Raw genomic sequence first — 27,152 nt, 5'->3', positions numbered from 1 at the left:
TCTGTAGGCTATTGTAGAGAGAGCGATGGGTCGCCCGTAGAAGATACATAAGCTCCCCAGCCACTTTATATCTTAATGAGGTTTTTCGAAGGGCTTTCAGTATAAAGCTAGTTATCTGATCCATGTCCTGCAAGTCAAGGCTTATATCTGAGTACCATGTGAGAAGATAATTGCAGTATAGCTAATGTAGGTAATCCGAGAGGAATCTTGAGTTTTCAAATAGCTTGAGAGAAAATATTAGCACATCGAAAGTCAACCTCTACAATCCGAGCGACGGCAGCGTACACCGTGACAACTCTATACTTCTCTGCCCTTAGCAATAGCCACCAACTCGAAGGATTTTATTCGAGAGTATAGACAATAGATGATTCAGTCAGCACCGGCCGGTGGCTGCGAGAGGCGGGAAGATAACACCTAAATTAGAACACGCAAACCAAGATGACGTGAGATTAGTTACTAGTGTCGAAATATGGCAAGCTTACACAATAGTGCTCCTTGCTTTTCGATCTGTGCTTCACTGCTTTCAACATAGTAAAATGGCTCTACTGGCTATCGGTCTTTTTAGGCACTTAGAATGCCGACGAAGCAATGAACTTGACCCAAATAACGACTGGGAAAGCCCTCATTCGCCAAGCTTTACGCTCCTGGTATATGTTAGATATGCAAGCACTTAAGCCTCCATCATGAAAGATATCATATTATCCTCCAGTTCATATGGACTTGTTCTAGAGACTGAATCATTATCACTCTGAGTATATCAAGAAAGGAATACCTAGTACAGGTGACGGATTCCAGAAAAGCTATGAAGCTAGGCCTCCAATATCACAATACCAAACGATATATTACTTCGGCTTGTGAGTAGGTAGCCTATTCAGCCATGTCATATTTCTACTGAAGTTTGCATGATGTTGTTGAATGATCACCTTATAGTGCTTTTAGGGAAAACTATAATATCCATACTCTGGGTGGCCCGCGGGGTAGAATACTATATACCATAATTAAGGCGCTTCTGACGATTATTATATTGTCCCCTCATACTGTCCTAGGAGGATTAGTGAAATTTGAGAAAGAGATCATCAGTGAGCACATGAAAAGAACATTGTCTAATTCTCCCTTGTCTCTATCACGTTGGAAACGATATGGATTTCAAGCTCTTCCTAGGAGCGTGATATAGGGCGTTGGGTATGTTGAATATTAGCTACTTCTTTATTTTTCCCTTCTAGTAATTCCTGACCAACGGATGGTGTCTTGTTCCTCCTTGGATATCCTCCAGTTGCACCCATGGAAATGTTGGGGGACAACGCATTCATCATCTAGACCCGGGAGCGGTCTAGAGATTGATTGGAAACCCTGTAAGATCATGCACCTGAATCCTCAGGTGTTATTGGTTCCTTAGGGGTAAAGCCCCATCTCCAGTGCAGATCCCGCCGCTGAGGGTCCAGAAGAACCAAAGAAACGCGGCCACTCAGCACTGGCCAACCATAGCGTACGACGCGTGCACACGGAGAACCTCAACTTCCAACTTGTCCTCAACATCTTCCCTTTCCTCGTTTCGCTCCCCACACTTTGTGGTTTTCGGTCACTCGTCTAGTTCTAACGGTGGTCATGCGCTTGGATCGTTGAAGGAGACTGGAGGACTTGGATCATTTGAGCGTGTATCGAAAGTTTGGAACCAACCTGTCTACTGCGCTCGTCCGAGTAAGTACTTGGTTATTTATATCGGTCTTTCATAGATCGGTATGGTACCCACTGGTTCTGAATTTCGATGTCCCTTCCCTGAAGATATCAGATCACCTGCTTGCGATATTTGATTGGGATTATAGATCTGGCTGATCACGCCTCGTGGACAATCATGGGGATGCTAACGTTCGCTCGCTTTCTTACTAGACCCTATCCTCACTACCGTGACGGCCCGACGATATTCTCTTTCCAACAGAAACTCATCATGGAGGACGGCGCCTCCTACTCTACTGGTGACTCGCCTGATCTCCAGGCGATCCCAAGTGATGACATGCTCTCGGACTTGGACGATGTTGTAGGATCCTCTGATAGCTTTTATTCGCCGTCTGGCACACCAAGAAGGCCTTCCTTCTCTTATCAAGATGATTGGGAGACTTTCCCCCCATTGGACAAGTTAACGGTCTTCGACTTGCTCGACAACTTTTCGCTGTCCCAAAAGCTTGAAAAGCTACAGCATACCATTACTATGCAGAAAGAAAAGATGAAAAAACAGCGGGAGAAGTTGAAGTACACCTCCGCAACCGCAAAGGATCGCGTGGTGGGAGAATGGAAAAGGCGCGTTCCTACTGCGGACGAGCAGCTTGACAAGTATCGCCGCCGTATGAAGGTCGGTGTTGAGCGCCTGGGAAAGCAGTGGAACGCAACCGCGACCGTTACATTACGTGAGAAGGTCTCGTTTATTGCCGGTGTCCTCAACATCTTCTTCAGTGGCTATCTCATTGGAGCCCATCCGGAGTCTTTCTATATCTGGTTCACCATACAGCTGGCCTACTTCATGCCGATTCGATACTATAGATATCACGCGAAAGGCTATCATTACTTTTTGGCTGACCTGTGTTATTTCGTCAACCTGTTATGCATGTTGAGTATTTGGGCCTTCCCAAATTCCAAGAGACTTTTCATTAGCGCGTACTGTTTGACTTTCGGAAATAACGCTGTGGCAATCGCTATGTGGCGAAACTCCCTTGTATTCCATAGTATGGACAAGGTTGTGAGGTAAGAGTCATGCTCGTTACATCTTCCGAACAATATTTTATCAACTGACCGGTATCGCAGTCTGTTCATTCATATTATGCCACCGGCAGCCTGGCATTGTATTGTTCACTTGACTTCTGCGGAGACCTTGAAGGAGAGGTTCCCTGCGATCTACGACATCAAGTTCAGTGAGCCTGGGTCACCAGACCACTTTTCGCTCCTGTCTATGATGGTCTGGGCGACGGTACCCTACACGATATGGCAGTTATCCTATCATTGCTTCATCACCGTGCGGCGTGCCGAGCAGATTGCCGCAGGACGCCCGACTAGCTTTACATGGCTCCGCAAATCGTATGCGAAGGCTTGGATTGGGAAAATAGTTTTAAGCCTGCCCGAATCATTACAGGCTCCTGCCTTTATGCTGATCCAATACTTCTATGCGATTTTGACGATGATCCCATGTCCACTCTGGCTATGGTCCCGCTGGGCTAGCGGGCTATTCCTGACTGCGCTTTTCATTTTGAGCATCCACAACGGCGCAACATACTACATTGATGTTTTTGGCAAGCGATTCCAGAAAGAACTAGAAGGGTTGAAAAAGGATGTCGCACGCTGGCAGTCTTCTCCTGAAGGCACAGCTAGCCCGACTATTTTGACATCAGACAGCGCTGTTGCCACTGGGACGCACATTTTGGATGATTCCAAGGGCACCGCAAAGAATGGAGTATCCGACAAGGCAAGCATTGATAAAATTCCTCTGCTTGACTCTAGCGTGACCGCAAGCGGTATAGAAGAGGCTGCTTCCGGTTCCCCGTCAGTGCGAGAGAGGAAATAGGTGGACTCACAGCTTCAAATACTCGTTTAAATGTTGTCGTTAGCGTGTTCCCCTCTTTTTGACCGGATTGCGAATTCTGCCTACTCATGCAATGTTGACTTAATGATACCCAACTTCCTAGTCAGTCGTTCTCTGTCATGGTACACTTTTTATATATAGATCCGCTCTTGTTTCATAGCTGAGGCCGCAAGTGGTTGTCTTTTTTGTTATGTACTGCCAAAGAGCGCCGAATAATATTGTTTTCTGTCTATCTTCAAGTTCCTCTATTTTTTTGGTGAGGCATTTAGTCGGACCCGGTAGTTTGTCGCCGCCGAGGAAATCGGCAAAGCTTATTGCGACCCCCGACTGATGAGATAAACTCCGGCGGCGACAAAATGTAAACTCCGAGTATCGCTGTCACGTGAACGACCGCTTCTGGACTCCAGAACTTGGGGAGAACGAAGACACATCATCACTCCTTTGAAATTCATGCCAATTCCATTTGTGTTATCTGCCTTGTGTGAGATCATATAACTTGCTGTATCATTTTGGTCGAAATTGTTGTCCCTGCCTTTTATACTTACTTGCTCTTTGGAGCACCTCCTTTCCAACGCCTTCCGTTATGTCTGTCAGCATTAGATCAGCTAGACTTGTGCGCAACAGTGCTGCATTGCGCCCCAGTTTGATCGGTACGCTTGTGTCGCTACTGCCCGTGTTGCTTCTATGTCCTGGCATTGCTGGGAAGGCCACCTTTTATGATGGCTAACATTTATTCTTAATCAGCCCGGCCACGCTTCACTGGTGCATTGGGCGCAACTTCAGCCGCCAATCTCCGGATCAATGGCCGAGGTCTCCCGTCTCACATACAAGTATTAGCAATTCTGGTCCCTCACCGTGGGTACGCTACAGAGCAATCAACTTCTACCTCGTCCTCATCGAGCTTTCCTCCGCCCGGCTTCAACGCCGAGCAAGCGAAAAAGCCCATCATTCCAGAGCCTGCTAAAAATGATCAACAAGTTGTTCCTAAATCAGAGTTACCAGTTACCCCGAAGAACAATGCTCAGAGCAAAGATAAGTCAAGTGACGCAGGAGCAGTAAAGGAGGCTGCGGAGGAGAAGAAGGAGCAAAAGAAATTGACGATTGGGCAAAAGATCAAGAAGGAAGCCCAGCACTATTGGGATGGCACCAAGCTTTTGGCCACGGAAGTCAAAATCAGTTCCAGACTAGCATTGAAGATGGCAGCGGGTTATGAGCTGAGCAGAAGAGAACACCGACAGGTTCGCTCCCCATCCCTTTGCTTCTACTTACATGCTGGGCAATGCTAATTGCTCAATGCATTTAGCTCCAACGAACGGTCAAGGATCTCGGTCGCCTGGTTCCATTCTCTATGTTTGTCATTATTCCTTTTGCGGAGTTGCTACTCCCTGTGGCTCTCAAGCTGTTCCCTAATATGTTGCCGAGCACATACGAGGGACAGAAAGCTCGCGAGAAGAAGGCATTGAACCTGAGCTCTACACGGAAAGAAGTTTCTGCTTTCTTGAAAGATACGCTCAAGGAGAGTGGTCTTCCTGTGACCGCGGCTACTGTCAAAAATGAGGAGTTCGCAGAGTTCTTCAAGAAAATCAGGACAACCGGAGAAGCACCTTCGACTGAGGATGTTATCAAAGTTTGCAAGGTTTTCAAAGATGACCTGACTCTGGACAACTTGTCTCGGCCTCAGTTGGTCGGTATTTGCAAGTACATGAATCTGAATTCGTTTGGTACTGATGCCATGCTCCGTTACAACATCCGACACCGCATGAGGCAGATCAAGCGTGATGATCGCGCTATTTTCTACGAGGGGGTTGAATCTCTTTCTGTGCCAGAATTGCAGATGGCATGTGCCTCTCGTGGTATTCGCACTCATGGCGTTTCTCCTGCTCGTCTGCGCGATGATATCTCGACATGGCTCGATCTTCGTCTCAAGCAAGGCGTCCCATCTACGCTTCTTGTTCTGAGCAACGCATATGTTTACGCGCAGGGTGGTAAAGAGACAGAGATGTCATCCCAGATTGAAGCTCTTCAGTCGGTGCTGTCCAGCATTCCCGAGGAGCTGTTCCATGAAATTGAACTCGAGGTACACAATGCCGAGGGTGCTGCCACAAACAAGCAGCGTCTTGAGGTCATTAAGGAGCAGCAAGAGCTCATTGAGGAGGAGAACGAGCAGAATAGTGAGAACGAGGAGAAGGGCGTCGCCGCGCCTAAGGATCATGAGGATATCGACGATAAGGAAGATGTCACCATCGAGGCCAAGTATCAGGGCCAATCCGGCGAGGCAGCCGAGGCAGTGGCCGAGGGCGAAAAGGTAGAGGAAGCACACTTGAAAGACCCATCGGCCCAGGCCAAGGGAGGAAAAAAGGAGACGACCTCCGCTTAAGGACTCACCGGATTTACACAGCATGACATAGACTTTCCTCCATCTGCCCTCCTTCCCACTCTTCTTCTTGTTTGTGTTATTCTTGATACGATAGACTACTCTCTTGTTTAATCTGTTTGATCATGGTCCACTGGCCTCTGCGGTTAGTTCTTATCTGCCCTTTGTCATATTACATGTACCTTTTATTATTACTATTACTTGGTGATGTCTGGCTCAATAGACACCCGGAAATTATGTGGAATATACCTGCTTTGATATGTGTTTGTTCCTCGCTCCTGACTTTTCCTGTGCTTCAAAAAAGGGTACAGCCTTCAACAAGACTGGCACAAAATATATTCATAGGCTTCAAGATATCATGTAGTGCTTTCCTGCATCGTAAAACAGTACGCATAATACGCCAGAGTGTTGCGGTGGGATAGTATACGAGGCTCCATAGCCATTGAAATCCATCGGCTGCTGACCATCGATTCTCCACTATAACCTCGGCAATCGTAGCATGTTGATGGATCATCTTCACTAGCATAATACCGACCCTCAGCGTAAGCTAGTTCCATATAGAACTAGTACTGGGACCTATCGCTTCTGCCATGCGAAGTCAAGCGATCACTAGAATCATCCTGGGTCCTCGCACTTTTAGCACTCAACGCCCGAGCCACTTACAGAAAATGCCACGTCTGAATGCCGTCTCACAGGTATGGCAGACCATTTGGAGAACCCATCTTCCTAGTTAATGCAGGAAGAAAACGTTTTCCGTGAATGAATCCCATAATACCTGTTTTTATGTTGTCTTGTGGAAACTTCTATTGTTTCATGAGTGATTTTCATCTACTTACATATTCTGCACCCCTGTTTTTGTTCCCCGCATAATCTACCGAAAGCATGACATGACGTATTTGGGCTAACAACAGTCGGCCCCATTACCTTTTACGCCAACAGGACGCGATAGATCGATTAAGATCGTATAAGCCACCACCGACCAATTATGAGATGGTCCCGTTATCCCGACGAGCGGCGGTTTTGCTGTTGCTCTATGCGGATCCTAAAGGAGATCTCCGGGTAGTTCTTACTATGCGGGCAAAGACTCTAAGTTCGTGTAGGTCATCTATAGACTTGGCTTAAACCCTGATGGCATACAATGGAATAGATCGAAACATCAAAAGACTGACTTAAATTTTATATATAGATGCTGGCCAAGCCGCGTTACCTGGTGGTAAGCAAGCCTGAGCACAATGACCGACAAACATGTATCACTAACTCAACACCAATCACATTAGGCAGGGCCGACTCACTAGAAGAAACCCCATTTCAAACAGCGCGACGCGAGGCGCACGAAGAGATTGGTCTGCCAGATAATGACAAGTCGCTCCCTCAGCCCTTTGTCGTGGAGCATCTCTGCGAATTGCCGGCTAATCTTGCGAGAACAGAGCTTGTGGTCCGCCCATGTGTAGCACTACTTCACTCATATGATGAGAAGACCGGCCAGAATGCTGACCCTGAAGTGACATTGATCCCGAAATTGGACGCCAGGGAAGTTGCGGCGGTATTCACGGCGCCATTTCACAATTTCTTACGCATGAGCGATGAGGGTAACTGGGGTGGAAGTCCATCCGATTGGTATCAAGGTGCTTGGACGGAGTGGCACCAGTCCAGTTGGCGCAGTGAGTACACCCTCTGGAAGATATCTTCCCCTATCTCTGTCTATTTGCCATTGCTGACTAGACAGTGCACCAATTCTTCGTCCCTGTTCGGCCTCAGTCGGTGGTCAAGCCCCGCACTGCCAGCAAACGACAGAAAGATGCTGCTAATGCTCTGGAAGAAAAAGAAAAGCCTGGTGTGTTGACACGTTATCGGGTTTTCGGAATGACGGCTCGAATGCTGGTGGATGTTGCGCGGGTCGCATACGCAGAAGAGCCGGAGTTCGAACATAATAGCCACTTTGGCGATGAGCGTCTTATCGCCCAGTTGCGGAAAATGGGACGGCTAAGTCCTCTCCGAAAGTCTGGGGATATTCTTACACGAGAGGATATGGAGAAAGCTGCCAAGCTCAGCTAATCCAGGCGATATATCCGTATGTTGCATGTACCTACGATGTGAATGATTTAATACAGAAAGGTGCTCACACACTTGGGGAAGCATATTAAGATTAGGATCAATGAAAGCATCACCCCTTTCTGAAAGAGCATGGGACTCATGTTGTACAGGTGCCCCTTCCATATTTAGGCACAGATACTATATATTTCGGGGAAATGTTCGATCAGACCACGAATATGAATCTTCTATCATCCACCACCGCCTCATAAATACTACCTTATCCTCTACCATTATATCACTTATACTTAGAAACAAATTCGATCGCTCCATACACACCGTTTTGCTCAACAGGCGTCCAGATGCCACTCAGGAGAACCATCCACAGCTTTCCGCTGAAGGTTCGCTATGACATTTTTATACTCGCTATGACACCACCTCATGCCGAATGGCTCGACCATCCAATTATCTACTTAAAATATGACCGGGTGGCAAAGGTCACCTGGAGGGACTTGGACCCAACTTATCACAGTCTCATGCTCACAGACAGAACGTGCGCCTGGGTAGCTGAGCGGGCTCTATTCTCCCACTTTGTCTTCATGTACGCATCGCCTTGGCCTATGGAACTACCACTCGGCCTTAGGCGGAATATAAAACACTTCGCCTACCGCCCGATGAAACTTGATCACGGTTCCTCTCATGTTCTCAACCTGACTGCCATTCGTCGACAGTTACTATATATCACCACAATACACATTGTGATCCCACAGAAGGCGGAGAGAGACTTGCATGGAATTACGACTGATGACAGGATATTGATGCATATTGCCCTCCTCTTCCTCATGCGCTACCGAGTCGCTATCGTCGGACAGGCCGAGCAGGACGGGCATGGGGACATTCAATCGGGAATGACCTTACGCCCAGTAAGGCATGCACTGAGTGGGGTAAAAGGATATCGACATCTCAATATGTTCTACCACCCTCATGGCCAGGCTGTGCGGAATTCAATCATTGAATTTAGCCGTACGGATGTCCTGTGGACGAGGGAGGAAGACCTTGGACTACTGGAAGACCGTAAACCAGTCGTTTCTCGCCTTGCAAACATGGTCCCAATGCTTAGAATGAGGTGCTATTTATCGCTTGCGAGTGCGTGTAGCGGCATTTAGGAGACAGGTCTTATGGCTTGAGTAGAATAGCTTGTTTTTGCTAGGATAGCTCTACTTATTTATGCATTTTCGTCTGTCATTAGGGTTGTGTTATCTAGCATTTTGCGATGCAGAGCTCTAGTATGGCAGATTGAGATCACAAGACTTTCTATGTTTAAAGGAGCTAAATTGCAGGATTTATCCTCAGATGGAAGCTCCTTAGTTTCTTCAATACAGTGTACATAAAGTGAGTAACCGGAACTTTCAGTTGGCTAGGCCAGCAAGTTGGGGAGCAGGGAGTTAGAAGCGTGGAACGATAAGATGAACTAGGGAGATGCTTGATACTCTTGAATTTTATTTGCTCTGTTTGACTGGTGTCGTACTTATAGTTAATCCTAGTTATTTATGTGCCTTAAATGTACATTGGTATATTTCCGATAAAGGGAGAAAAAAAGAAAGAAAAAGCGCGATGGAACAAGCTCGCGCTATGGGGTAGGACCCGTCAAATGTTTCCACTACTCGAAACCAACAAAGAGCTCCATTAATTTCATTAGTATCCTTGAAATGCAAGCGACTGATGCCCTTGAGGAATACTGTTCCAAAATCCGGTCTGAGTATTTTGCCCAGTAGGTTGTGTAGAGATATGTTGTGTAAAATAGCCTGGAATACACGGCCCGGTGGCATTGACGTCTTTCGATGCATATACTCGATTGGTCTCATTGGACGACAGCATGGACGAAGTCAGGTCGGAAGAATAAGTCGTTAGACTACTCTCTAAGGAGCTCTTTCGACTAATGGAGGGAGTTGAAAGCGGAGATAGAGGAGCGCAAGCAATGGGACCCAGTGGCTGCCTTGCTGGTTGGTTGTGCTCGGTGGAGGAATGTACATCGCTCTCATAGCTTGGCTTATGACAGTCGGACATGTCGGAAGCATCTCGCTTAAACTTGATACTGGAATTAGCTAGGGGATTGGAGCGGCCACTGGGGGGGTGCTCGTGCAACTCGGCGTCAGTCCCGGCCTCAGTCAGATGGACATGGGAGACGTGGATTATAGTGTCGCCGCCTGCTTCAGTGGTTAGTCGTGCCGAACCTCCTAGTAGCGAAGCATGATAAGGGAGCCATACTGATTTTGCCGTCTAGGTAGAGCTCTTCCATCTCTCGAACATAGTAAATCTCATCCAATACACGTAAGCGCTCTGCCGGCATGATCTGTCGCCGTACATCTTGTCCGGCATCTTTGAGTCTGTCTGCTGTTATCCCATGGCTGTCTTTCAATTCGCACAAAATATGTACAAGAAGCCGAATTCGCTCTGCATAAACGGATTAGGAATCAGTATGGCGCTTCCGATGAGAGCGTCTGGAAGGAATATGGCCTACCAGCTTTCAGAAGATGATCGGGCTCTCTATGAGTGACACCTGTAGGCCACCATTTTGGCTTCGTCAATTCTGGATCTACTCGCTGAGATGATCCCGCGGTAGTCTTTCGTCCATTGTATGGGTGGTTGACTTGTTTGCGGGGCTCGACTAATTTGACGAAGGCCTTTGCAATTGCTCTGCAGTTAAGCTGCTGAAAGTTCTCAAATGCTTTCTCATAGTAAGTCCGTAAAAGATCCTTTTGCCCAAGTCGAAGTGCTGTCCACCTGATCGTTGCGCCTGGAGAATCCGAGTCCGAATCACGACGGACATCGGAGCTCACGCGCCTGAGGTTACGCCTATGACGCTTGTTATGCAGTGACTGCCATTCGCAAGGTATCATCTCAGGCTGATACCAGCCTGCCTGATGGTGGTGGGGGTGTTGTTGTTGTTGTTGTTGTTGTAAAGTAAAGGGAGTGTTGGACAAAAAGGGTTTGACATCGCCATCCATGTGACTCACGGAATCTGCCGCAGAACATCATCCTGGTTATTACTATGTTCTTCTTATAATCCCCTCATCAACTACCTCTTCACTTACTGGCATGATAGCTTTGTAAATCAGACTGCCATCCGACCGTGGCCGATTTAAGAAACCTCTCCTTAACGTCGTTCGTGAAGATAGCTTTCTCATAACTCGCGATAGAAGACGAAGCCTCCACACCGAGCTCTCCATTGCGGTTGATGTATAACAAAGCGAAGTGTGGGTAAGGGAAGTTGAATGTGGTAGTCGTCTGCGAGCATTCCTATCCATGGTATCACATCAGACTGTGATGCGTCCGATTCATTGGGGGACTCTTGCTCATACCGGTGCCTTCGACCGAGTCATATCGTGATATGGAAGCATCTGTGGCTGCTCTTCTTCTTTCGCAGCCATGGGCTGACCTATCGCATCCATACTGTACTCTGGACTGGTCATACTCATTATACGAGATGAGTGGGATATCGCCAAGGGCTGTTTCTGTTTAAACGCCACTTGTTGCTGGTATAGTTTGAAAGAAAGTAAATACTCGGATGACAACGAGAATTAACTATTATAGGGACATCAAAAGAGACAGCTAAGTCATGGGGCGTCTGCAGCAATTTAGAATTCCAGGGGGAGTTCATTAAAACCATATCTTGAGCCGAGAAGAAGCCAAATATTATAGGATGAGGAAGAACAATACCCTTATTGGAGTACGCGGCCAAGAGTGAAAAAAGTACGAATTTTAAATGAACAATGGGTCATGTCAACACGACTGTGGCTGTTACAATTGACAAATTAATGCAAGGAAAACAAATACCTACAGAAGATCGAAGCCACCAACTATACACCTAAATTTTTATTATTCTATAAATGGGGACTGGGCTCCATCGTGGTGCATGACTAGGACATCATTTCCCCAAAAGAGAAAGCGGAGGCTGAGGCTATTCATGACGCCAAATGCTGCCAAGTCACACCAGAAGCATAGATGATGTCGAGTTTACTCCGTCCAGACATAGGGATGAAATGACGTGCTGTTATTCCCAAGACCTGACAGCTCGGTGGCCTGAATTACATTCCTTATTTGGGCGATGATCAAAATGAATGATGCAGTCTGTGGGAACGGAAGCGGCATGCACCGACAGTAATGTATATTACCATCATTTCGCCAAAAGCAACAATGGCCTGGACCATTCTGAACTACTAGTGTGTTCTGTTTCGTTGATAAGCGAAGACTTCAGCAAGCCTCATGGACCAGCGCCAATAGCAGAGTGGTTGAGCCCAACTCTAACCAGACTATGTTTGGTCAAACGGAATGATGATCTTCAAGTTCGGGCTCTATTACAGTGGTAACCCAAATATGTGCCTCTGAGGTTATGCATGAACATCCTCGACTGGCCGAGTCGACGAGGGTTCTACAATCAACAATAGGACTCGCACACACATAATAGAAAGACATTGGTCCGGCGCCCTTTCTACCAATCAGATAGCCCATTATTTGTCTGGAACAGTCCATCTGACACTATAGTGCGGGCTTTGACTTTCCGAAAGGATTTCCTTCGAATTTCCGCAGCACTGATGCCCTATTCCAAGTGGGCGTCACATGGTCCAGGGAAGATCTGAACGTCAACTCGAATGGAAAGAGACTAACGCGGCCTGTTTCTAGTTTCTCCACAAGGCCCGCTCCAAGGTTCGGTAATGGCGCCGGAGATCCTTTCAAACAGCGACTAAAGCCTTTCTTTTGAGACGTTATGAAGGTCCCTAGACTTGAGCTGCTGCTCAACATGCTACGTTCTGGAACTATTACTTGCCAGTGGGATTAGCTCCTTTTGTACCAGATCAACGTCAGTTGGGTTCAAGGCGTTACCTCCCAACAAGACCCTGTACGAAGATTGGACATCAAAGTCACAGCTTCACCGCCGATCGCTTCAATAAAGTTCACCTAAAAACGATAGCAACTCGAAAATGTTGAGATGATAGACGGTGCAGGAGGACTCTTGAGTCTTGACATGCGTGATAGATACTGTTCTTGGCCAGTAGAATGAAAAGGCCCGAGCGTGGCCGAATATTTATTCTTACAATGAACGATACAGACTGCAGTTCGTTCCTTTTGTTCCAAGGTATTTTTGGGGAGAGACATACACCGTCCCACCGTCCCACGGAGAAGATATCCGTTCATCACCATTGGGTACGCTCATCTCCGGCGAACCCCCACTGACATTTATGAATTAAGTTGTCTGCATTGAGGCACCTGAAAGACAAAGGGGGAGGAAAAAAGCTACATTGGGTCCTGGACAGGTTACACTAATTTAGTAGCTATTCAGACCATGGTACGCTGTCGGGTGGCACTCGGAAGATTCCTGCAGATGGTGACCAAGGGGGGGGGGGGAGTTGAGCCAAATGGCAAATTGAACAGTAAATACCTCCTCTCCTTTGCGGGGAAAAGTCGAATTTTCGTTTCTTTGTTTCTAACTTGCTTTGATTGATGGACGGGTGGCAAGTCCGAATTACTACTGCGATATGATGACAGGGGAGCCATGGGCATCAAGAACAGCCACGTACGCAAGCACCGAATGGTGGCCATACTGAGAGCTACCGGGGATGTGGCACTCTGCAGGATGGCTTGCAGATAGGAGACCCGAGCGACACCATAGTAGCGTTGCAAATTGAGAGTCAGAATCGCGACTGGCAGACCTTGGGCACTTATGGTGCCTTGCCAGACATTGTTGGGTTTGCTTATTTCTAACGGTATTCATAGAATGCCAGTCGATACGAGCCGACACTCCTAATCACTCACTCATCTTCTCAAAGTATGGTTATCAGCAGCACTAGTGCAGCTTAAGCACCGACAGAAATCGATTAATCCATTTGGGGCCTGGATACCTGTATTCTGGCCCTCAAGTCCAAGCCAACTTATTGGGCCGTGGATTTATGAGATATCGAACCCACTAACGCAGATCGTCATGCTCCCACACCGACCATTCGATGAATAACCTCCTGGTTATTGCCGTTGCATACTAGCTTAACGATGAAATCCCGCTGGTACGGACGCAATCGGTAGATGCATCCTTATGAAAAGTACGAATTACAGATGGCATTCAATACTTAATTTATCCCACAGTACACTATTGCTCTCGCATTGCTGATATTGATGCAAATCTCCTGTCTATCCGCGCTTTGACCCCTACCGACTCAACGTACGATGGCAGCCGTCATTGCCATTGGAGAACATGACTGATAACCACGCGCTTTTCTCTGTAAAGTGCGTGCTGTTTACATGATCCAAAGCGTTGCTTCGGTCCATGAAATCCTTCGCTGGTACTTACTGTAATCCAACCCGAGATTCGATGGTTCTCAGCACAAAAAACTCTATCTCTGAAGATCGACCTCGCACTGATCTGCGTTTCATTAAAACGCGTATCCGGGGAAGACGATCTTTTGCCTTGGAAATGGGAGGCTCACCACTTGAAACCACACCAGGATTCAAGAGACCTCCCCACAAGGCCGTTCTCGTTCCTACGTACTAGTATTCCGTAACGCGGATTACATCCAGGGTGGATCTCATCTCATAATCAATGTGTCTAGCTAGGTTGTATCCGGATTTACGATGCATACGGTCGCCAATTACGCTCCACTCGGCGCATACCAAAGTAGGTTTACTCGTACAGAAGAGCGCGACTTCCATGCACCCCTAATAGATTGAAGAAAAGTGCGCAACCACTCGGATGGCGAACCCCCAAGCTCCACTACCTCATCTCTTACAGAAGTGGGCCACGCCTCTCCATAGAGTTCATACATAGTAACAATCCACAATGGCACGCCGCACAACCGCTTTGTGGCTTACGGTCTACCCAGCTGGCAGGACTCGACGGACACAACTGATCAGTTATCTAAATGCCTTCCCACCATTGATCGAACGCCGATCTGACGGACACGGAAAACAGGCAACCGGAATGTAAGTTTCCATAGCCTATTGATTCTCGACCCAGAGTGTCGGGTCTACCCTTTTCATATCTCCATGGACTAGTTTCCTCCCCACCCATACTCCATTTCGCCTTCAAGTAAGTACCCACACTTCAGCTCTTGTGTTTTGATTTATTTTTGATTTTATTTTATTTCATTTCATTTCATTTTTTTCGCCCCCAGTCGCCAAGGGTCTAAATGGGGGTTGCCGAAACGATATTGCCGTAATAGGCAACCTGGGATCGCCTCCATTCTTTGCCATTGGTACATCGACGGTTCGCGCCTGGGCTCGTATGCATGGGCTTGGGAAATTCCACTTGTCCAGACTCCATACTCCAGAGTCTAGATAACCAACCCACTACATAGGAGGATGGAGTATCTATCCCCCGAACGCGTTGTGCAGTAACCCGAACTGTCATAAAGCAAGGATAGTAACTACATACTGCAATAGGACCCGCCTCTCATGTAACTGCAAATGTCCCGTCGAGGGAATATACCTTGGGACAACCTTTTCGTAGGAAGCTGAAACGACCACGTTTATGCTCCGGATGAAATCCCAAAGCCAGGACTCAGGCCCTCCACGCAACGCTGTCTGTGCCTTTCATGTCACGGGAGGATTCAAACTATTGAATATGTCCTCAACTGGCTGGCTGGCAAATGTTGGTGTCAAAAGTGGAGACTGCCAGACTTTTAAGGGGGAATTTGCCACTTTGGTTACTCCTTATGGAGTACGAAATCAATGGGCAGATTAACTTCGCTACTGTGCACTGCCACTGTACATCAAAAGAAAGCAATTCAATTGCCTACAGCGAACCATTATTCCGTTGCAAGAACCAGTAGTATCGTAGCTATGAGCCACGAAGGAAGAAGATCAAAGAACTATTCTACATATCATCAAGAAAGGACTGTTTCCCTTGAAGGCGAATATACCAGTCCGAGTCGTCTAATTATATTTCCGGAGCTGCAAGAGGAACCAAAGTCAATCGCCGCGCCCACATGTCATTCAAGGGGAGAGAAAGGCAAAACTCACATCAAGGGTCAAGGATTTACTGCTGTTCTCGGTCTGATCTCGGTAAATTCCAACCAAGGCCTCGCTGTTCTGGAAGAGACCAGTCTTCAAACTGATGACAATGAACTGCATACCCGGAGCAGCATGATCATGAATGTAGTTCGCAATCCGAGCGACATTAGTGTTATCGAGGGCAGCATCAACTTCGTCCAGCACGAAAAATGGCGATGGCTGGTACGAATGGATGGCAAACAGGAGAGCCAAGGCCGCCATGGTTTTCTCACCACCAGAGAGGTGCTCCATGTCTCGGAAACGCTTAAGCGGTGGCATGGCATGGTATTTGATACCATCAAGATATGGCTCATCTGAATCTTCGATGTCCAGGTACCTATCGAGTGGTAATGTCTCATCAGTATAGGCGCAGATTAATCGTACACTAACTACCCGTAACTTACGCTTGTCCACCTAATGGATAGTTGCTACTCTTTGTCAAGTCGCGATAGATGGGCTGGATTTGCTCCGATATGTGAGTGAACGCCTTGTTGAATAGCTCTGATCGTTGGCGCATCACTTCTTCGAATTCCTCCTTGGTCTTTCGGGCGTGTTTTCGTGACTCGTCAAAGTCCTTCTCTGTGCTTCGGAGTTTGTTCTCGACACTCTCCAGCCGTTCCATTGCACGTGTATTCGGAGCCATCTTGTCGAGTTCACTGTTCAAAGACCGAACCTTATCTAGTAACTCCTCTTCAAGCTTTTCGTCGGACTCCTAGGTGGTAGTTAGTATATAGTCTGGAACAGCATAGATAGCATTGCTCACCTCCTTGAGTGTTTCACCGAGAGAGTCAAAATCAACCTCAATACCATAGTCCTGAACAGTGAAAGCGCCGGCAGCACCACCGTTCGCGTCTTCATCAACATCCATTGCGTCAGGGTCAGCTGCTTGGACAAGCTCATCAATAGGAAGCTGATCTAGCGGGTTTGATCCCTCGGTCAATGGGAGGTCAATATCCTCGAGTTTGCAGCGCCGAAGAAGAGCGTATCGGCTGGATGAGTTACGCTGGACCTCTGTTTCCAATGCATTCACATTCTTCAACGTAGCTTCCACATCCCTGCTACGCCTTTGAAGCTCTCTACGATGTTGTGTGAGGTTTTCAGCGGATTGCGCGTAAGATTCCTTCTGCTGCTCGAGACGTTCACGAAGAATTTCGAGCTCCGCATTGTGCTCGTCCAGTTGGTCACGAAGGCGCTCTTGTTCTTGTTTGAGCTCTTCTATCATATCCTGGTCACGCTGGTGTTGAGTCTGCAGACTGGCGATCCGATCAAGAGTGGCCTGAAGACGCTGCTTCTCAAAACTAAGCTGATTCTCAATTCTGCTCTTTTGGGTTGTGAATTCAAGTTTCTTCTGGGCAGCCTCTTCATGCAGGGATCCCTGCTGAACTTCATATTCACGAATGTTGTTGTACCCAAGGCGCTTGCAGAATTTACGATAGACCTCATCTTCAACATTGCTGACGGTTTCCTGCGATGTTGTGATGGTCTGTTCAAGCTCCGCCAGCTCTTCCTGTTTCTCCACATACTTGGGCCTCAACTCCTCGAGCTGGCGCTTAACAAAGTCTAGTTCAGTGTGCTTGCTTTGAAGGTTCCTCTCCAGCGCCTTGAGCTCCTCTTGGGCATACGCCAAGCGCTGTTCAAGACCAACCAGCTCTCCTTGCAGCGTTTCTTCTGCGGTACCCCGACGGTGGCCCTTGGGCAGATTGGCAAGGTCGGCCATCAATTTGTCCTTGAGCTTGAACAGATTCTCTACCTCGGAATCTTCCCAGCGCTTCGAATTCTGCTGAGGGCCTCGGCCACCAGTCATCAAGCCGCCCTTGTGGATAACGGTACCGTCAAGAGTAACGGCCTTCGCATCCACATGTTTTTCGTAGCAGAGATACTTGGCTGTCGCCAAGTCATCACACACAATGGCGTTTCCGCATGCGTAGCTGATAGCCCTGGACACAGAGTCATCATAATCCACTGTTTCAATCGCTGGGCGCATTCCTCTGTGCATTCCCTTCAGGTTAGAATTGAATGCTTTAACTTGGATAGTCTCCAGAGGAATAAAGGTAGCCTGACCGGCTCTCTGATCACGAAGATGCTGAATACACTCCTTGGCAGTTTTCTCGTTGTCAACAACAATAGCATCAAAATGACGGCCAAGAACAGTGCTAACAGCGTCGGCATATTTTTTCTGTTTCGGCTTGCATAGGTCACTGACGCGGCCTTTCACCCCAGGGAAGATACGCTTCAAGGTCGAGATTAGCTCCTTTGTTCTAATCTCCCTCTCAGTCTGCTTCTTGCCATCATCGGCTTCAAGAAGTTTCTTCAAGACAACTTGTAGCTTCTCCTCAAGTTCAGTCCTCATCTGCGAAACACGCAGCCGTTCGGAAGTGAGTGCGTTCAACTCCTTCTTCTTGCGTTCAATGTCCTTAGATGTAGTTTTGACCGTATCCTTGATAGACGATCTACGCTCAGTCAAGGAGTGTGTATCCGATTCTAAAGTCTTGAGCTGCCACTCGGTGCTTTCAAACTTGCTTTTAAGGCTGTTGTGGGCTTCGGCTTCAGTCTTCATTTGGCGCCGCAAATTGTCGAGGTTCAACTGCTCCGCAGATGATCGCTTGTTGACTTCTTCTTTCAGTTTGTTGTACTCTTGCTGATCAGCCTCGCTCAGTTGAACGCCTTGTTTGGTCATTGTCTTTTGCCACTCTGCTTCCCACTGGGACTGGGCCTTTTCAACGACCTTAAAGTCTTTCTCGAGACGCTTGACATTGGCTGACTGCGAGTCTCGCTCCTTGCCAATCTCCGCAATTCGAGAGGCAAACCGTTCTACCTTTTTCATAGTAATGTCGACTTTCTCGTCGATCGGGACCAAGTCATTGGCGGCTTCTTCGATATCCTTCTCCTTCTTCGCGATATTCTTCTCAGCCTTTGCTACCTCTCGACCAACACCAGCGTGCTCCTTCTTAGCTTCCTCGACATTCTTTTCGTACTTCTCCACGCCCCGGCGATATTCCTTGAGTTCATCTTGGTACTTCAAGATTTCTGCACTGGAGTCGTCGATCATGCGCTGGAAATGGAAGAGCTTCCAGAGAATGTGAGTGATGATAGCTTGGTCGCGCTCCTCCGCTTTACGGGCATAATTCTCGGCCTCCCGCTTCTGTTCTTGGTATTGCTTGATCTCGGAATTGATGGCTCGCCGACGATTGAGCTGAACTGTCTGTTGTTCTGCAGCCTCCTCTGCCTCCGCTTTGAGACGTTCGTACTCAGCCTTGTATTCCAGACTCCCAGAAATCTGCTCAATCAACCGAGTAAGATCCTTCGGTGATTGCGATGCAATCGCCTCCACATCACCCTGGAAGACCAAGAAGTTGCGCGCTCTGATCAAGATATTCTCCGCCTCAAGGGCCTCATTATATTGCTGCGCAGTCACGATGCGGTTGTTGATACGGTATTCACTGACTCCCTGACTCGTAATCGATCGTCGCCATTGCTGCTCCTCGCCGGCATCATCTTCGTAGACTGCCATAACCCAAGCTGTTTTAGGGTCATTCGATCCGCTAGGGTCTTGTGATTGTTCTCCATCGACTCCATCTTCTGCGTGATCCTGTCCGTTCGGTTCTTCGTCGATAACATTACCATCAGCATCAAGCTTCGAGGTGCGCAAGACACGACCGCGGTAGACAAGATCGCGAAGGTTCGTAGATCGCAAGTGGGAAGACTTGATTCCTAGCACGAAGGAAATAGCATCCATCCTAGTAAGATCAGCGCACGTACGTTTTCAGTTGGGGGATACGGAGAAGCGCACGAGTTGGACTTTCCGGACCCGTTAGGCCCGATAATAGATGTGAAATAGGCATCGCCGAAAAGAAGGGTATGATGTCCCTTGTAAGATTTGAAGTCTGTATTGCCAGTCAGTAATTAAGTGTGTACCATGACCTTCTGAAGGCGCTGCGTACTAAAAAGCTCGAGCCTGATGAGCTTCCCCATCTTGCGACAAGGCAGTCGCTTTTCGGCGACTGCGGTTGCAAGTCTGGAAAGATAAAGCGAAGCGTTGAAGAACTGCCTCAGGCGACCCAGAGACTCTGGGGTAAATGACAACTGACCGTCGGGTGTTTGGAGGGGCCCGCGCGATAGTGATCTGGAAGTCGCGTCACTGACAATTTGGAGGACGCGCCGGGAGGTCACGTGCAGTGGACAATACAACCATGATGTTGTCTCATTTCTTTTTTTTTTTTTTTATTCACTTCGACTATGCTCGGTACTACGATATTTCTAGAAGAATTGGTTTTATTTATACATGGGAATCTGTTGTACAAGGACAGATCGAGACGCTTCACAAGTACAGGATGCAAAAAGGCCCCAATCAAGGGAACCAAGAACAATAACCGTATTAGACATCTTCAGAATGAATATCACAATCAGATGGCCCACAGCAGGCCAAATTGGGCAGCCAAACATCTAACGCCTGTAAGTGACCGGGTTGCCAATCACAAGAAAGTCCTGCGATACGAATCCCGCAGAATCCATCCTCATAACACCCTTTTGACCTTCGACTTCCAAGAGGATGAAGTCTTCTTGTGTAAACAATTGCCGGACAGACCGGAATAGTCGCCAAAGGAGCATGCTTGTCTTCTTCAAAGGCGCTTTGAAAAAGCTCACGTTCCCATTTTGAGCGGCGTCTGCATGCTGCATGCGGGCCACAGAATCATGCGTTACAACTAGCCGGCGAGAAAACGCTATTTGATGAGGTAAAGCATCGAACACAAATGGCTTCCTGAAAGGAATGAAGCTCCGAACAGTGAAGCGGAGACATGCCTGTCCGTTAGACTGAACAGCATTGACTGTTTTGATCAGTCGTCCAGTTTTGAAGAGGAACACGGTACCCATGACGCTCATCATGACACAGATACCGCCAAAAAGAGCCTGCTGCCACATTGGAAGAGGTATTATCGGATCGCGGAAGACAACGTTAGAGTTGTACACGGAGTAAGCGAAGCAAAATGCTGAAATTCCGTAGGCACCTAGAATATAGCTGCGATGTGATGGCGCTTGGAAAAGTAATACCTGTCCTTCTTTTGCAACCTTCCGTTCTAACTTTCCGAAGCCCTCTGCTCGTCGTCCAGCGAATTTCAGGCTTTGCTCGGTTTGCGGAGACGCTTTGAACTGCGGAGGGCTATATTGTGGCTTGACTTTAACTGCGGCCTTCGTTCGAACAGCGCTTGAAGTGAAATATCTCCATGTTGGGCTTGACACAGACAGTCCGGGGGTCATAGAGGTCCTAGGACACTGCGGCGAAAATGCCCGGAAAGCAAAAGATCTTGCAAACATTATGGTACCCTAGTTTAAGACATAACGGTCAATTAGCATTAGAATGCATAGAGGGATCAAATACGAGGTGGGAATCGCAGAATTCCGGACGGGCATTGGCCTCCGACATTGCATACAATCTAGAGCTAGGCAATTGAAAGGGAATAATAGGAAAAATGGACTTACCGATAGTTCAATGGAGAACTCCGATAGCTCTCAGCAACAGTGACGGACCTGGAATCCGGTCCTCTCCGCGGCAGAAAAATGTTCCCGTCCGGGCGGCCGGTGAAGCTCCCAACAACCTCAACATCTCTACAAGGTTGGTCTCACCTTTTTACAGTTAAATCCAGCGTTTATGTCTTCTTACAATAAGTTTTAGATCCGCGATATCGCCTCGAGTCACACGATTCACTTGGGTTTCCGTGCGGCCCCATCGACGTGGTGGTGGGTTCTTGATCGTTCCTGTCCCTTGTCCGCCGATACCAATTCCAGCGCCACGGGAGTATCATACGACCGGAGAAAAGCATACAACCCAGAATCTATAGAGAGAGCTCTTTTTTATATCTAGAAATGGCCTCCAGCTTCACCGTGCGCCAAATTCCGGCCGTGCTCGCCAGACGGCAACCACGCGTACTTGGTACTACGAGACGTAAGTTGCCCGCGGGATATCAAAATGAGGGAGATTCTTTCGCAAAAGCGCTTAGACTATATACTCCTTCCGAGACATGTAGGCTGACATCGCGTTTGACCGGATTATCTAGGCCTGGCATCTTCTTCTGCCGTCCAGACCCAGAACCCCGCCTACCCACTCTACCCATCCGTTATCCAGCTCCTTCACGAGAAGGGCATTCCAGAATCGGAGGTTTCGAAGATTCCAGCGTCTGGTCCCAAGGGCCGTCTTCTCAAGGGCGATGTCCTCGCCTACCTTGGCTCTATCCCAGCTGATTATCCTGCCACCCAGCAAGTCCGGTTTGATAAGCTTGCCCACCTCGATCTGAGCAACATCAAGATCGCCGCGCCGCCGAAGCCCGCTGAGCCACAGCCAGTGGCCGAGGAGCCAGTCGCTAGAGCACCACCAACTACCTCCGTAGCCGTCTCGATCTCCCTGGCTACTGTTCTGTCCGTCCAGAAGAAGATCCAAGAAACTTTGGGTGTGAACGTGCCTCTTGCGACATTCCTCGCCCGTGCTACCGATCTGGCCAACGACGACCTTCCCCGTTCGTCTCGCGAGAAGCAGTCCGTTGACGAGCTATTCGATGAGGTTCTCGGCGCAAAGCCTATTCAAACATCCCGGGGCGATTACGTTCCTGAGTTAAACGCAGTTGAGGCGCCCTCCGCCGTTCAGCCGGCCAAGCCCGTTAAGGAAGACATCATCGATATTCTCAGCGGCAAGGCCCCCAAGGCTGTTTCCCGTCCGTCAGTGGTGGAAGCTCCGGCTGGTAGCGCCGCCAATGTCTTCAGTCTGACTGTTCCTGTTGAAGAAGAGAAAAGGGCTAGGGTTTTCTTGGACCGTGTCAAGGCTCTTTTGACGATTGAGCCTGGAAGGCTAGTTCTATAAATCTTCAATCCATATTGTAAGTTTTAAGAGACTGCGTAGAAATATGTCATCGGATCATCTGGGCTAATGTTCTATAATCAGTGTAGCATAAGTAATGAAATCGGTCCCAATTAGGTTTGGGGCGCATCTCCAATTTAGGGATTATCAGAGGTTGTGTTTTTATATCATATATACACCTATACGAATCGTTTTTTTTTTTTTTTTCCTACTGATCTGAACTTTCCTTCTCGGGATGCCACTGCTTTAGTAAAGGTACTTAGTGCCGTGTTCAGTGAGCATTGTGCATCATAGGCTGTAGCTCAGTGGGCATTTCGTGGTTACCCTGGCATTCTAAGGTCATCTCTCTGAATATCGTGAAATCTTCCCACGCTCACTTGAATCACACGTCGCAGGAAAGGAGCTGGTGGAGAACCGGTCGGCTTCTACCCGGAGACGCCTCGAAATGGACAGTAAAAGGTCGATGATTACTGTGAGACAAGCCAGATACTCTAGTTGGATGGATCCAAAACTACAATTCTTTGCTTTCTTTCCTCGGAAGGACATCTATTTCCTCAATTAAATGAAGTGTATCTGTTATTCCTAAAAGTGCCGTGAAACCTCTCCAAACTTGCTACTCTAGTTAGGGCTAGTCTCTTTTCGAACGTTCAGTTGATTTCTTGCTTGTGTCTTGTTGTAAGGCTGCGAGAATTGCATGATTATATCCAACGTAGTTCCCCAGGGGGTTCTTGAAAGGATGGAACTGGATAGTTCGCTATGTTCAAGGTATACGAGCACCACTTTGACATGGAATCGACATTTTATACAACCCACCCATCTCACAAGGAAGCCACAATGATACAACTTATATAAACGCATACAGCCTTCATTGTGGTACATTTGCCAACTCAGATACAACCCTGATAGCCCTATGTATTGGTCGGAATGAACTCAGCGTATCGTCCACCAGCCGGGGTGAACGTCGCCAGAATCGCATCAATCTCCGCCATCTCTTCATCAGTGATGTCGATAAGCTTACTGTTCTCATTCACCCGCTCTGCTGTTGTGGCACCGGGAATAGGAATAATAGTTGGCATCCCCGGACGCCTGGATAACGTTCTCGTCCAGTTAATAGCCAGCTGTGCTGGTGTGCAGTCCTTTTTCTTCGCGATTGCCTCTACCTTCTCGACCAGCTGCACGTTTTTCTCGAAATTACCCTTCTGGAAGCGAGGGAAGTTGAAGGAGAACAGCAACGAGTCCTTAGGGAGGTCGTCAAACTTCTTGAACTGGCCGGTTAACATGCCTCTGCCAATGGGCGAGTAAGCGATGATCGGAATCCCATATTGGGCGCATGCCGCTGCGACGCCATTCTCCAAGATGTCGGTAGAGAACCTGTCTCAGTCAACATATGCGGCCATGAAAATCGATTCAGGAAGCTTACAAGGAGAGCTCGGCCTCTACCGCAACCACCTTGGTGTGCTTGACGGCTTCGTGTATGGTCTCAGCCCGCACCTCGGACAGCGCAATTCCCCCAATCTTCCCAGTCTGGACATACTCCCTATCGATTAGATCAAAGGTTACGTCCATCGGTACAGCTGGGTCGCGGCGGCCAAATTCAAACATGTCAATCTTCTGTTTGCGACCCTTTAACTGAGCAATGCAATTATCCAGGCTTCTGCGTGTGTTCTCCGGCGAGGCGTCTACCTGGTGAGTTTCGGGGTTCAAACCACCCTTGATGTTCAGAACGATTTTATCGGCATCTTCCGGATACTTCTCAAGGTACCGTTCCAGGAGCACGAGACTATTGTAATCAGGAGATCCGTAGAACTCGCCACCATTCCAACAGTTACCTGGAACCACAAGGGTTAGCTACCGAGGCATGCAAAGGAACTAGCAGGCTACCTGCCGAGCGATCAATCACATACTTCCATTATGGATGGCGGCATGCATAGCCTCGAAGGCCTGCTCCTGAGACGGTAGCGTCGCTCGCCAAGTCAATCCCATCAGACCCAAGCCAATGGGGCCTACTTCCTTGCCAACAATCTCGGGCATCTTTTGTCCAGTGGATGTGCACGCTGATAAAACTTTTGAAGTCGTTGCAATCTGTGATGATGGGTTTCATTACCATTCCGACGGCCATATCCTCCTTTTTGTATTCCAGAGAGAAACTCTTCATTCAATAACAGAGCAAGGAGTTAGCGGCGTTTGACCGGCGTTGAGCATACGCCCGATGTTTAATCCCGGCCCAAGAGATTGACATCCATTTTCGGTTAACAAGGAGAACGAACTCGGAGTCAGTCGGCAACAGGGCATGTCAAACCTGATTTATGGAGAGCGGCTCGTAATAATAATTGCCATAGTAATGAAACTCTAATCAATGAGTCGGCGTACTGGATCTCATGTAACATGTTTCACGATTGGGTGAGGGGCAGTGCTTACCTAGTCCTTAGTCCTTAGTCCTTAGTACTAACTAACTACTTGGTTATAAATACATAATAAATCTCACCCCCACCTGATCAAACCCCAAGACTTTTAACCGAAGAATTGAGGAGACAATATAGAATCCAACCTCGTATGTTCAAGGTCATCAAACAAGCAACGCAGAACGACTGACGTTTCACAGATCGGCGAGAATCTGAACTTCCGATTGGAAGTACAGTCACATATCATCATGGTAGCCATCACCGACCACAACGTCGTCTACGCGGGCGACAAAAAGATTCACTACCTAGCAGCAGGCCCTGTCGATGGCCCTCTGGTTCTCTTCATCCATGGCTGGCCGGGCACCGCGATCACCTGGAAGGCGCAAATCGATGCCTTCGCATCCGTGGGGTTCCGCGCAATTGCCCCGGATATGCCAGGATACGGGCAGTCGACAGCCCGCCGCGTGGTCGACGACTACTGTCAAGAGGCCATCGTGGAGGGCATGATGGCTTTGCTAGCCGACACCGGCCGCGATGCAGCGATCTGGGTCGGCCACGACTGGGGCGCAGGCGTCACATCCTCCGTCGCGACGCAACACCCCGAGGTGGTTAAAGCACTGGTGAATTTGTCTGTGCCATTTCACACTATCGAGCGCGGCTGGCAGGGCTTCCTGCCGTTCGTGAACCGCGAGCTCTACCCGGCGGACGAATACGAGTTCGGCCAGTGGGACTATATGAAGAACTGGGAGGAGAACTTCGAAAAAACCGTTGAATGGTTTGACCGGGACGTTGCAGGATTCTGCAAGGCTTCACTGCAACCGAGCATGCCCCCATCTAGCCGTTTTGCCCAGCTGACTGCCAACGTGCGCAAGGCCGGCGGATGGATGGGCGGGGCGCCAAAGCCCCCGAGTGTGGACATGACAGGACCTCCGGTGCTTCCTGCCGAGGTCTTCGACTCGTTTGTTCAGGATATGGAGAAGACTGGCTTCTGGCCCGGGTCTGCGTACTACCTTCACCATGCGCGGAACGCGGAATACAATGGGAAGCGTGATGGGAAGCTGGACCAACCTGTCCTGTTTATCCATGATGCCAGGGATGTGGTGTGTGATACCATAACGTCTGGCCTGGTCGAGCCGATGAGAGAGAATTGTAGTAATTTGACTGAGGTTACGATCGACGCAGGACACTTTGCACAATATGAAAAGCCGGAAGAGGTACAGGCTGCCATATTCAGGTTCATTGTGGAAGAGCTGCCGACTGAGTGGCCTGGGTTCAGGACTGCCGGGTATACTAAGAAGAAGAAGTCGGCTTTGTAAGCTTTATCATACTGGGAATATCTGTCAGGTCAACATTGAAGGATAGTAGGATTTGACTAGAGTCTAATTTACGAAAGTTTTGTTTTGCAGAGACCATCAGTACGATATTTAGATAGGTTGTCCCGATTAGTTCGACTAGAAACTTATCGAGGGGCCGGGCCGCCTGGGAGCCATGGTAAACAGAACTCAATCGGACTTTGTTGTTATGTGAAATGAGAATGATGATGCTTTCGTTAATCCGTCCGAATACTCATAGATAGCAAGCTGGCACTCGCTGTCACTTCTTAAGCCAGCATTCTGTTGTTAGTAAGTAGGGATAAGTAGGGATAGAATATAAAGGTGGAAAGCAAAATGAATAAATATAACATATTACTACTTACTGTACATACATATATACGTGAGCGTCTACTTCGGATCCACATTGGCAGATTTCATTCTTATTATTCTTAACACAATGGTCAACACTGCTTCACATTGCAAGTGTCTCCGGAGTGGATGAGACCCTGGAATATAGCGAACTAAAGAAAGACCTGATTTAATAAGTCATCTCATCATCAATCCTGCCAGAGAAAAA

General features: G+C 48.2%; 10 protein-coding genes across 10 annotated transcripts; 6 read left to right on the top strand and 4 right to left on the bottom strand.

Moving 5' to 3' along the window:
• Positions 1-1,545: 1,545 nt before the first annotated feature.
• On the top strand, positions 1,546-3,800 carry BDV27DRAFT_11410 (glycerophosphocholine acyltransferase). The gene is made up of 2 exons (XM_032064597.1): positions 1,546-2,736; positions 2,797-3,800. Exons 1-2 carry the CDS (start codon positions 1,853-1,855, stop codon positions 3,548-3,550), a joined length of 1,638 nt encoding a protein of 545 aa, XP_031926164.1. The 5' UTR covers positions 1,546-1,852; the 3' UTR covers positions 3,551-3,800.
• Positions 3,801-4,020: 220 nt separating this feature from the next.
• BDV27DRAFT_130439 (MRS7 family protein) lies at positions 4,021-6,256 on the top strand. The gene is made up of 3 exons (XM_032067415.1): positions 4,021-4,218; positions 4,313-4,806; positions 4,872-6,256. Exons 1-3 carry the CDS (start codon positions 4,152-4,154, stop codon positions 5,943-5,945), a joined length of 1,635 nt encoding a protein of 544 aa, XP_031926163.1. The 5' UTR covers positions 4,021-4,151; the 3' UTR covers positions 5,946-6,256.
• A 230-nt stretch (positions 6,257-6,486) lies between these two features.
• BDV27DRAFT_11398 (NUDIX hydrolase) lies at positions 6,487-8,166 on the top strand. The gene is made up of 4 exons (XM_032064594.1): positions 6,487-7,038; positions 7,129-7,155; positions 7,220-7,603; positions 7,669-8,166. Exons 1-4 carry the CDS (start codon positions 6,933-6,935, stop codon positions 7,995-7,997), a joined length of 846 nt encoding a protein of 281 aa, XP_031926162.1. The 5' UTR covers positions 6,487-6,932; the 3' UTR covers positions 7,998-8,166.
• Positions 8,167-8,509: 343 nt separating this feature from the next.
• BDV27DRAFT_146390 (uncharacterized protein) lies at positions 8,510-9,139 on the top strand (the record flags this gene model as incomplete). The annotated part of the gene is made up of 1 exon (XM_032070575.1): positions 8,510-9,139. One exon carries the CDS (start codon positions 8,510-8,512, stop codon positions 9,137-9,139), a length of 630 nt encoding a protein of 209 aa, XP_031926161.1.
• Positions 9,140-9,449: 310 nt separating this feature from the next.
• BDV27DRAFT_165691 (DUF2841 domain-containing protein) lies at positions 9,450-11,446 on the bottom strand (the record flags this gene model as incomplete). The annotated part of the gene is made up of 5 exons (XM_032073997.1): positions 9,450-10,180; positions 10,242-10,427; positions 10,495-10,995; positions 11,069-11,273; positions 11,336-11,446. The coding sequence occupies 5 exons, from the start codon at positions 11,444-11,446 to the stop codon at positions 9,669-9,671; spliced, it is 1,515 nt and encodes a 504-aa protein (XP_031926160.1). The 3' UTR covers positions 9,450-9,668.
• Positions 11,447-15,729: 4,283 nt separating this feature from the next.
• Positions 15,730-20,108, bottom strand: BDV27DRAFT_130433 (cohesin subunit SMC1). The gene is made up of 6 exons (XM_032067414.1): positions 19,955-20,108; positions 19,804-19,897; positions 16,777-19,750; positions 16,418-16,725; positions 15,984-16,350; positions 15,730-15,914 (listed from the first exon to the last, which is right to left on the bottom strand). The coding sequence occupies exons 1-6, from the start codon at positions 19,983-19,985 to the stop codon at positions 15,897-15,899; spliced, it is 3,792 nt and encodes a 1,263-aa protein (XP_031926159.1). The 5' UTR covers positions 19,986-20,108; the 3' UTR covers positions 15,730-15,896.
• Positions 20,109-20,262: 154 nt separating this feature from the next.
• BDV27DRAFT_130430 (uncharacterized protein) lies at positions 20,263-21,604 on the bottom strand. The gene is made up of 2 exons (XM_032067413.1): positions 21,492-21,604; positions 20,263-21,335 (listed from the first exon to the last, which is right to left on the bottom strand). Exon 2 carries the CDS (start codon positions 21,324-21,326, stop codon positions 20,457-20,459), a length of 870 nt encoding a protein of 289 aa, XP_031926158.1. The 5' UTR covers positions 21,327-21,335; positions 21,492-21,604; the 3' UTR covers positions 20,263-20,456.
• Positions 21,605-21,656: 52 nt separating this feature from the next.
• pdx1 (putative pyruvate dehydrogenase complex component Pdx1) lies at positions 21,657-23,453 on the top strand. Its single transcript, XM_032067412.1, has 3 exons — positions 21,657-21,954; positions 22,067-22,879; positions 22,945-23,453. Exons 1-2 carry the CDS (start codon positions 21,876-21,878, stop codon positions 22,861-22,863), a joined length of 876 nt encoding a protein of 291 aa, XP_031926157.1. The 5' UTR covers positions 21,657-21,875; the 3' UTR covers positions 22,864-22,879; positions 22,945-23,453.
• Positions 23,443-25,196, bottom strand: BDV27DRAFT_130426 (aldo/keto reductase family protein). Its single transcript, XM_032067411.1, has 3 exons — positions 24,765-25,196; positions 24,281-24,689; positions 23,443-24,231 (listed from the first exon to the last, which is right to left on the bottom strand). Exons 1-3 carry the CDS (start codon positions 24,889-24,891, stop codon positions 23,769-23,771), a joined length of 999 nt encoding a protein of 332 aa, XP_031926156.1. The 5' UTR covers positions 24,892-25,196; the 3' UTR covers positions 23,443-23,768.
• Positions 25,197-25,339: 143 nt separating this feature from the next.
• On the top strand, positions 25,340-26,797 carry BDV27DRAFT_130425 (alpha/beta fold hydrolase). The gene is made up of 2 exons (XM_032067410.1): positions 25,340-25,411; positions 25,463-26,797. Exon 2 carries the CDS (start codon positions 25,511-25,513, stop codon positions 26,576-26,578), a length of 1,068 nt encoding a protein of 355 aa, XP_031926155.1. The 5' UTR covers positions 25,340-25,411; positions 25,463-25,510; the 3' UTR covers positions 26,579-26,797.
• The last annotated feature ends 355 nt before the right edge of the window (positions 26,798-27,152 follow it).

Source organism: Aspergillus caelatus (genome assembly GCF_009193585.1).
Source record: "Aspergillus caelatus strain CBS 763.97 unplaced genomic scaffold BDV27scaffold_123, whole genome shotgun sequence".
Lineage (NCBI taxonomy): Eukaryota > Fungi > Ascomycota > Eurotiomycetes > Eurotiales > Aspergillaceae > Aspergillus > Aspergillus caelatus.
The sequence above is the reverse complement of the archived record's forward strand: the minus strand, read 5'-3'. Positions and strand labels throughout refer to the sequence as shown.

What these genes read in the sequence shown, in the direction of transcription:
- BDV27DRAFT_11410 (XM_032064597.1), top strand. Translation starts at nt 1,853, where the DNA reads ATGGGGATGCTAACGTTCGCTCGCTTTCTTACTAGACCCTATCCTCAC. An exon ending in AGTATGGACAAGGTTGTGAG is followed by an intron (nt 2,737 to 2,796) that starts GTAAGAGTCATG and finishes CCGGTATCGCAG; the next exon opens with TCTGTTCATTCATATTATGC.
- BDV27DRAFT_130439 (XM_032067415.1), top strand. Translation starts at nt 4,152, where the DNA reads ATGTCTGTCAGCATTAGATCAGCTAGACTTGTGCGCAACAGTGCTGCA. An exon ending in ATTGCGCCCCAGTTTGATCG is followed by an intron (nt 4,219 to 4,312) that starts GTACGCTTGTGT and finishes ATTCTTAATCAG; the next exon opens with CCCGGCCACGCTTCACTGGT. An exon ending in GCAGAAGAGAACACCGACAG is followed by an intron (nt 4,807 to 4,871) that starts GTTCGCTCCCCA and finishes CAATGCATTTAG; the next exon opens with CTCCAACGAACGGTCAAGGA.
- BDV27DRAFT_11398 (XM_032064594.1), top strand. Translation starts at nt 6,933, where the DNA reads ATGGTCCCGTTATCCCGACGAGCGGCGGTTTTGCTGTTGCTCTATGCG. An exon ending in CCAAGCCGCGTTACCTGGTG is followed by an intron (nt 7,156 to 7,219) that starts GTAAGCAAGCCT and finishes CAATCACATTAG; the next exon opens with GCAGGGCCGACTCACTAGAA. An exon ending in GCACCAGTCCAGTTGGCGCA is followed by an intron (nt 7,604 to 7,668) that starts GTGAGTACACCC and finishes CTGACTAGACAG; the next exon opens with TGCACCAATTCTTCGTCCCT.
- BDV27DRAFT_130433 (XM_032067414.1), bottom strand. Translation starts at nt 19,985, where the DNA reads ATGGGGAAGCTCATCAGGCTCGAGCTTTTTA. An exon ending in CATCAGGCTCGAGCTTTTTA is followed by an intron (nt 19,898 to 19,954) that starts GTACGCAGCGCC and finishes CTGGCAATACAG; the next exon opens with ACTTCAAATCTTACAAGGGA. An exon ending in TATCCATTAGGTGGACAAGC is followed by an intron (nt 16,351 to 16,417) that starts GTAAGTTACGGG and finishes ACCACTCGATAG; the next exon opens with GTACCTGGACATCGAAGATT.
- BDV27DRAFT_130430 (XM_032067413.1), bottom strand. Translation starts at nt 21,326, where the DNA reads ATGTTTGCAAGATCTTTTGCTTTCCGGGCATTTTCGCCGCAGTGTCCT.
- pdx1 (XM_032067412.1), top strand. Translation starts at nt 21,876, where the DNA reads ATGGCCTCCAGCTTCACCGTGCGCCAAATTCCGGCCGTGCTCGCCAGA. An exon ending in CGTACTTGGTACTACGAGAC is followed by an intron (nt 21,955 to 22,066) that starts GTAAGTTGCCCG and finishes CGGATTATCTAG; the next exon opens with GCCTGGCATCTTCTTCTGCC.
- BDV27DRAFT_130426 (XM_032067411.1), bottom strand. Translation starts at nt 24,891, where the DNA reads ATGCCCGAGATTGTTGGCAAGGAAGTAGGCCCCATTGGCTTGGGTCTG. An exon ending in TGCCGCCATCCATAATGGAA is followed by an intron (nt 24,690 to 24,764) that starts GTATGTGATTGA and finishes TTGTGGTTCCAG; the next exon opens with GTAACTGTTGGAATGGTGGC. An exon ending in GTAGAGGCCGAGCTCTCCTT is followed by an intron (nt 24,232 to 24,280) that starts GTAAGCTTCCTG and finishes TGACTGAGACAG; the next exon opens with GTTCTCTACCGACATCTTGG.
- BDV27DRAFT_130425 (XM_032067410.1), top strand. Translation starts at nt 25,511, where the DNA reads ATGGTAGCCATCACCGACCACAACGTCGTCTACGCGGGCGACAAAAAG.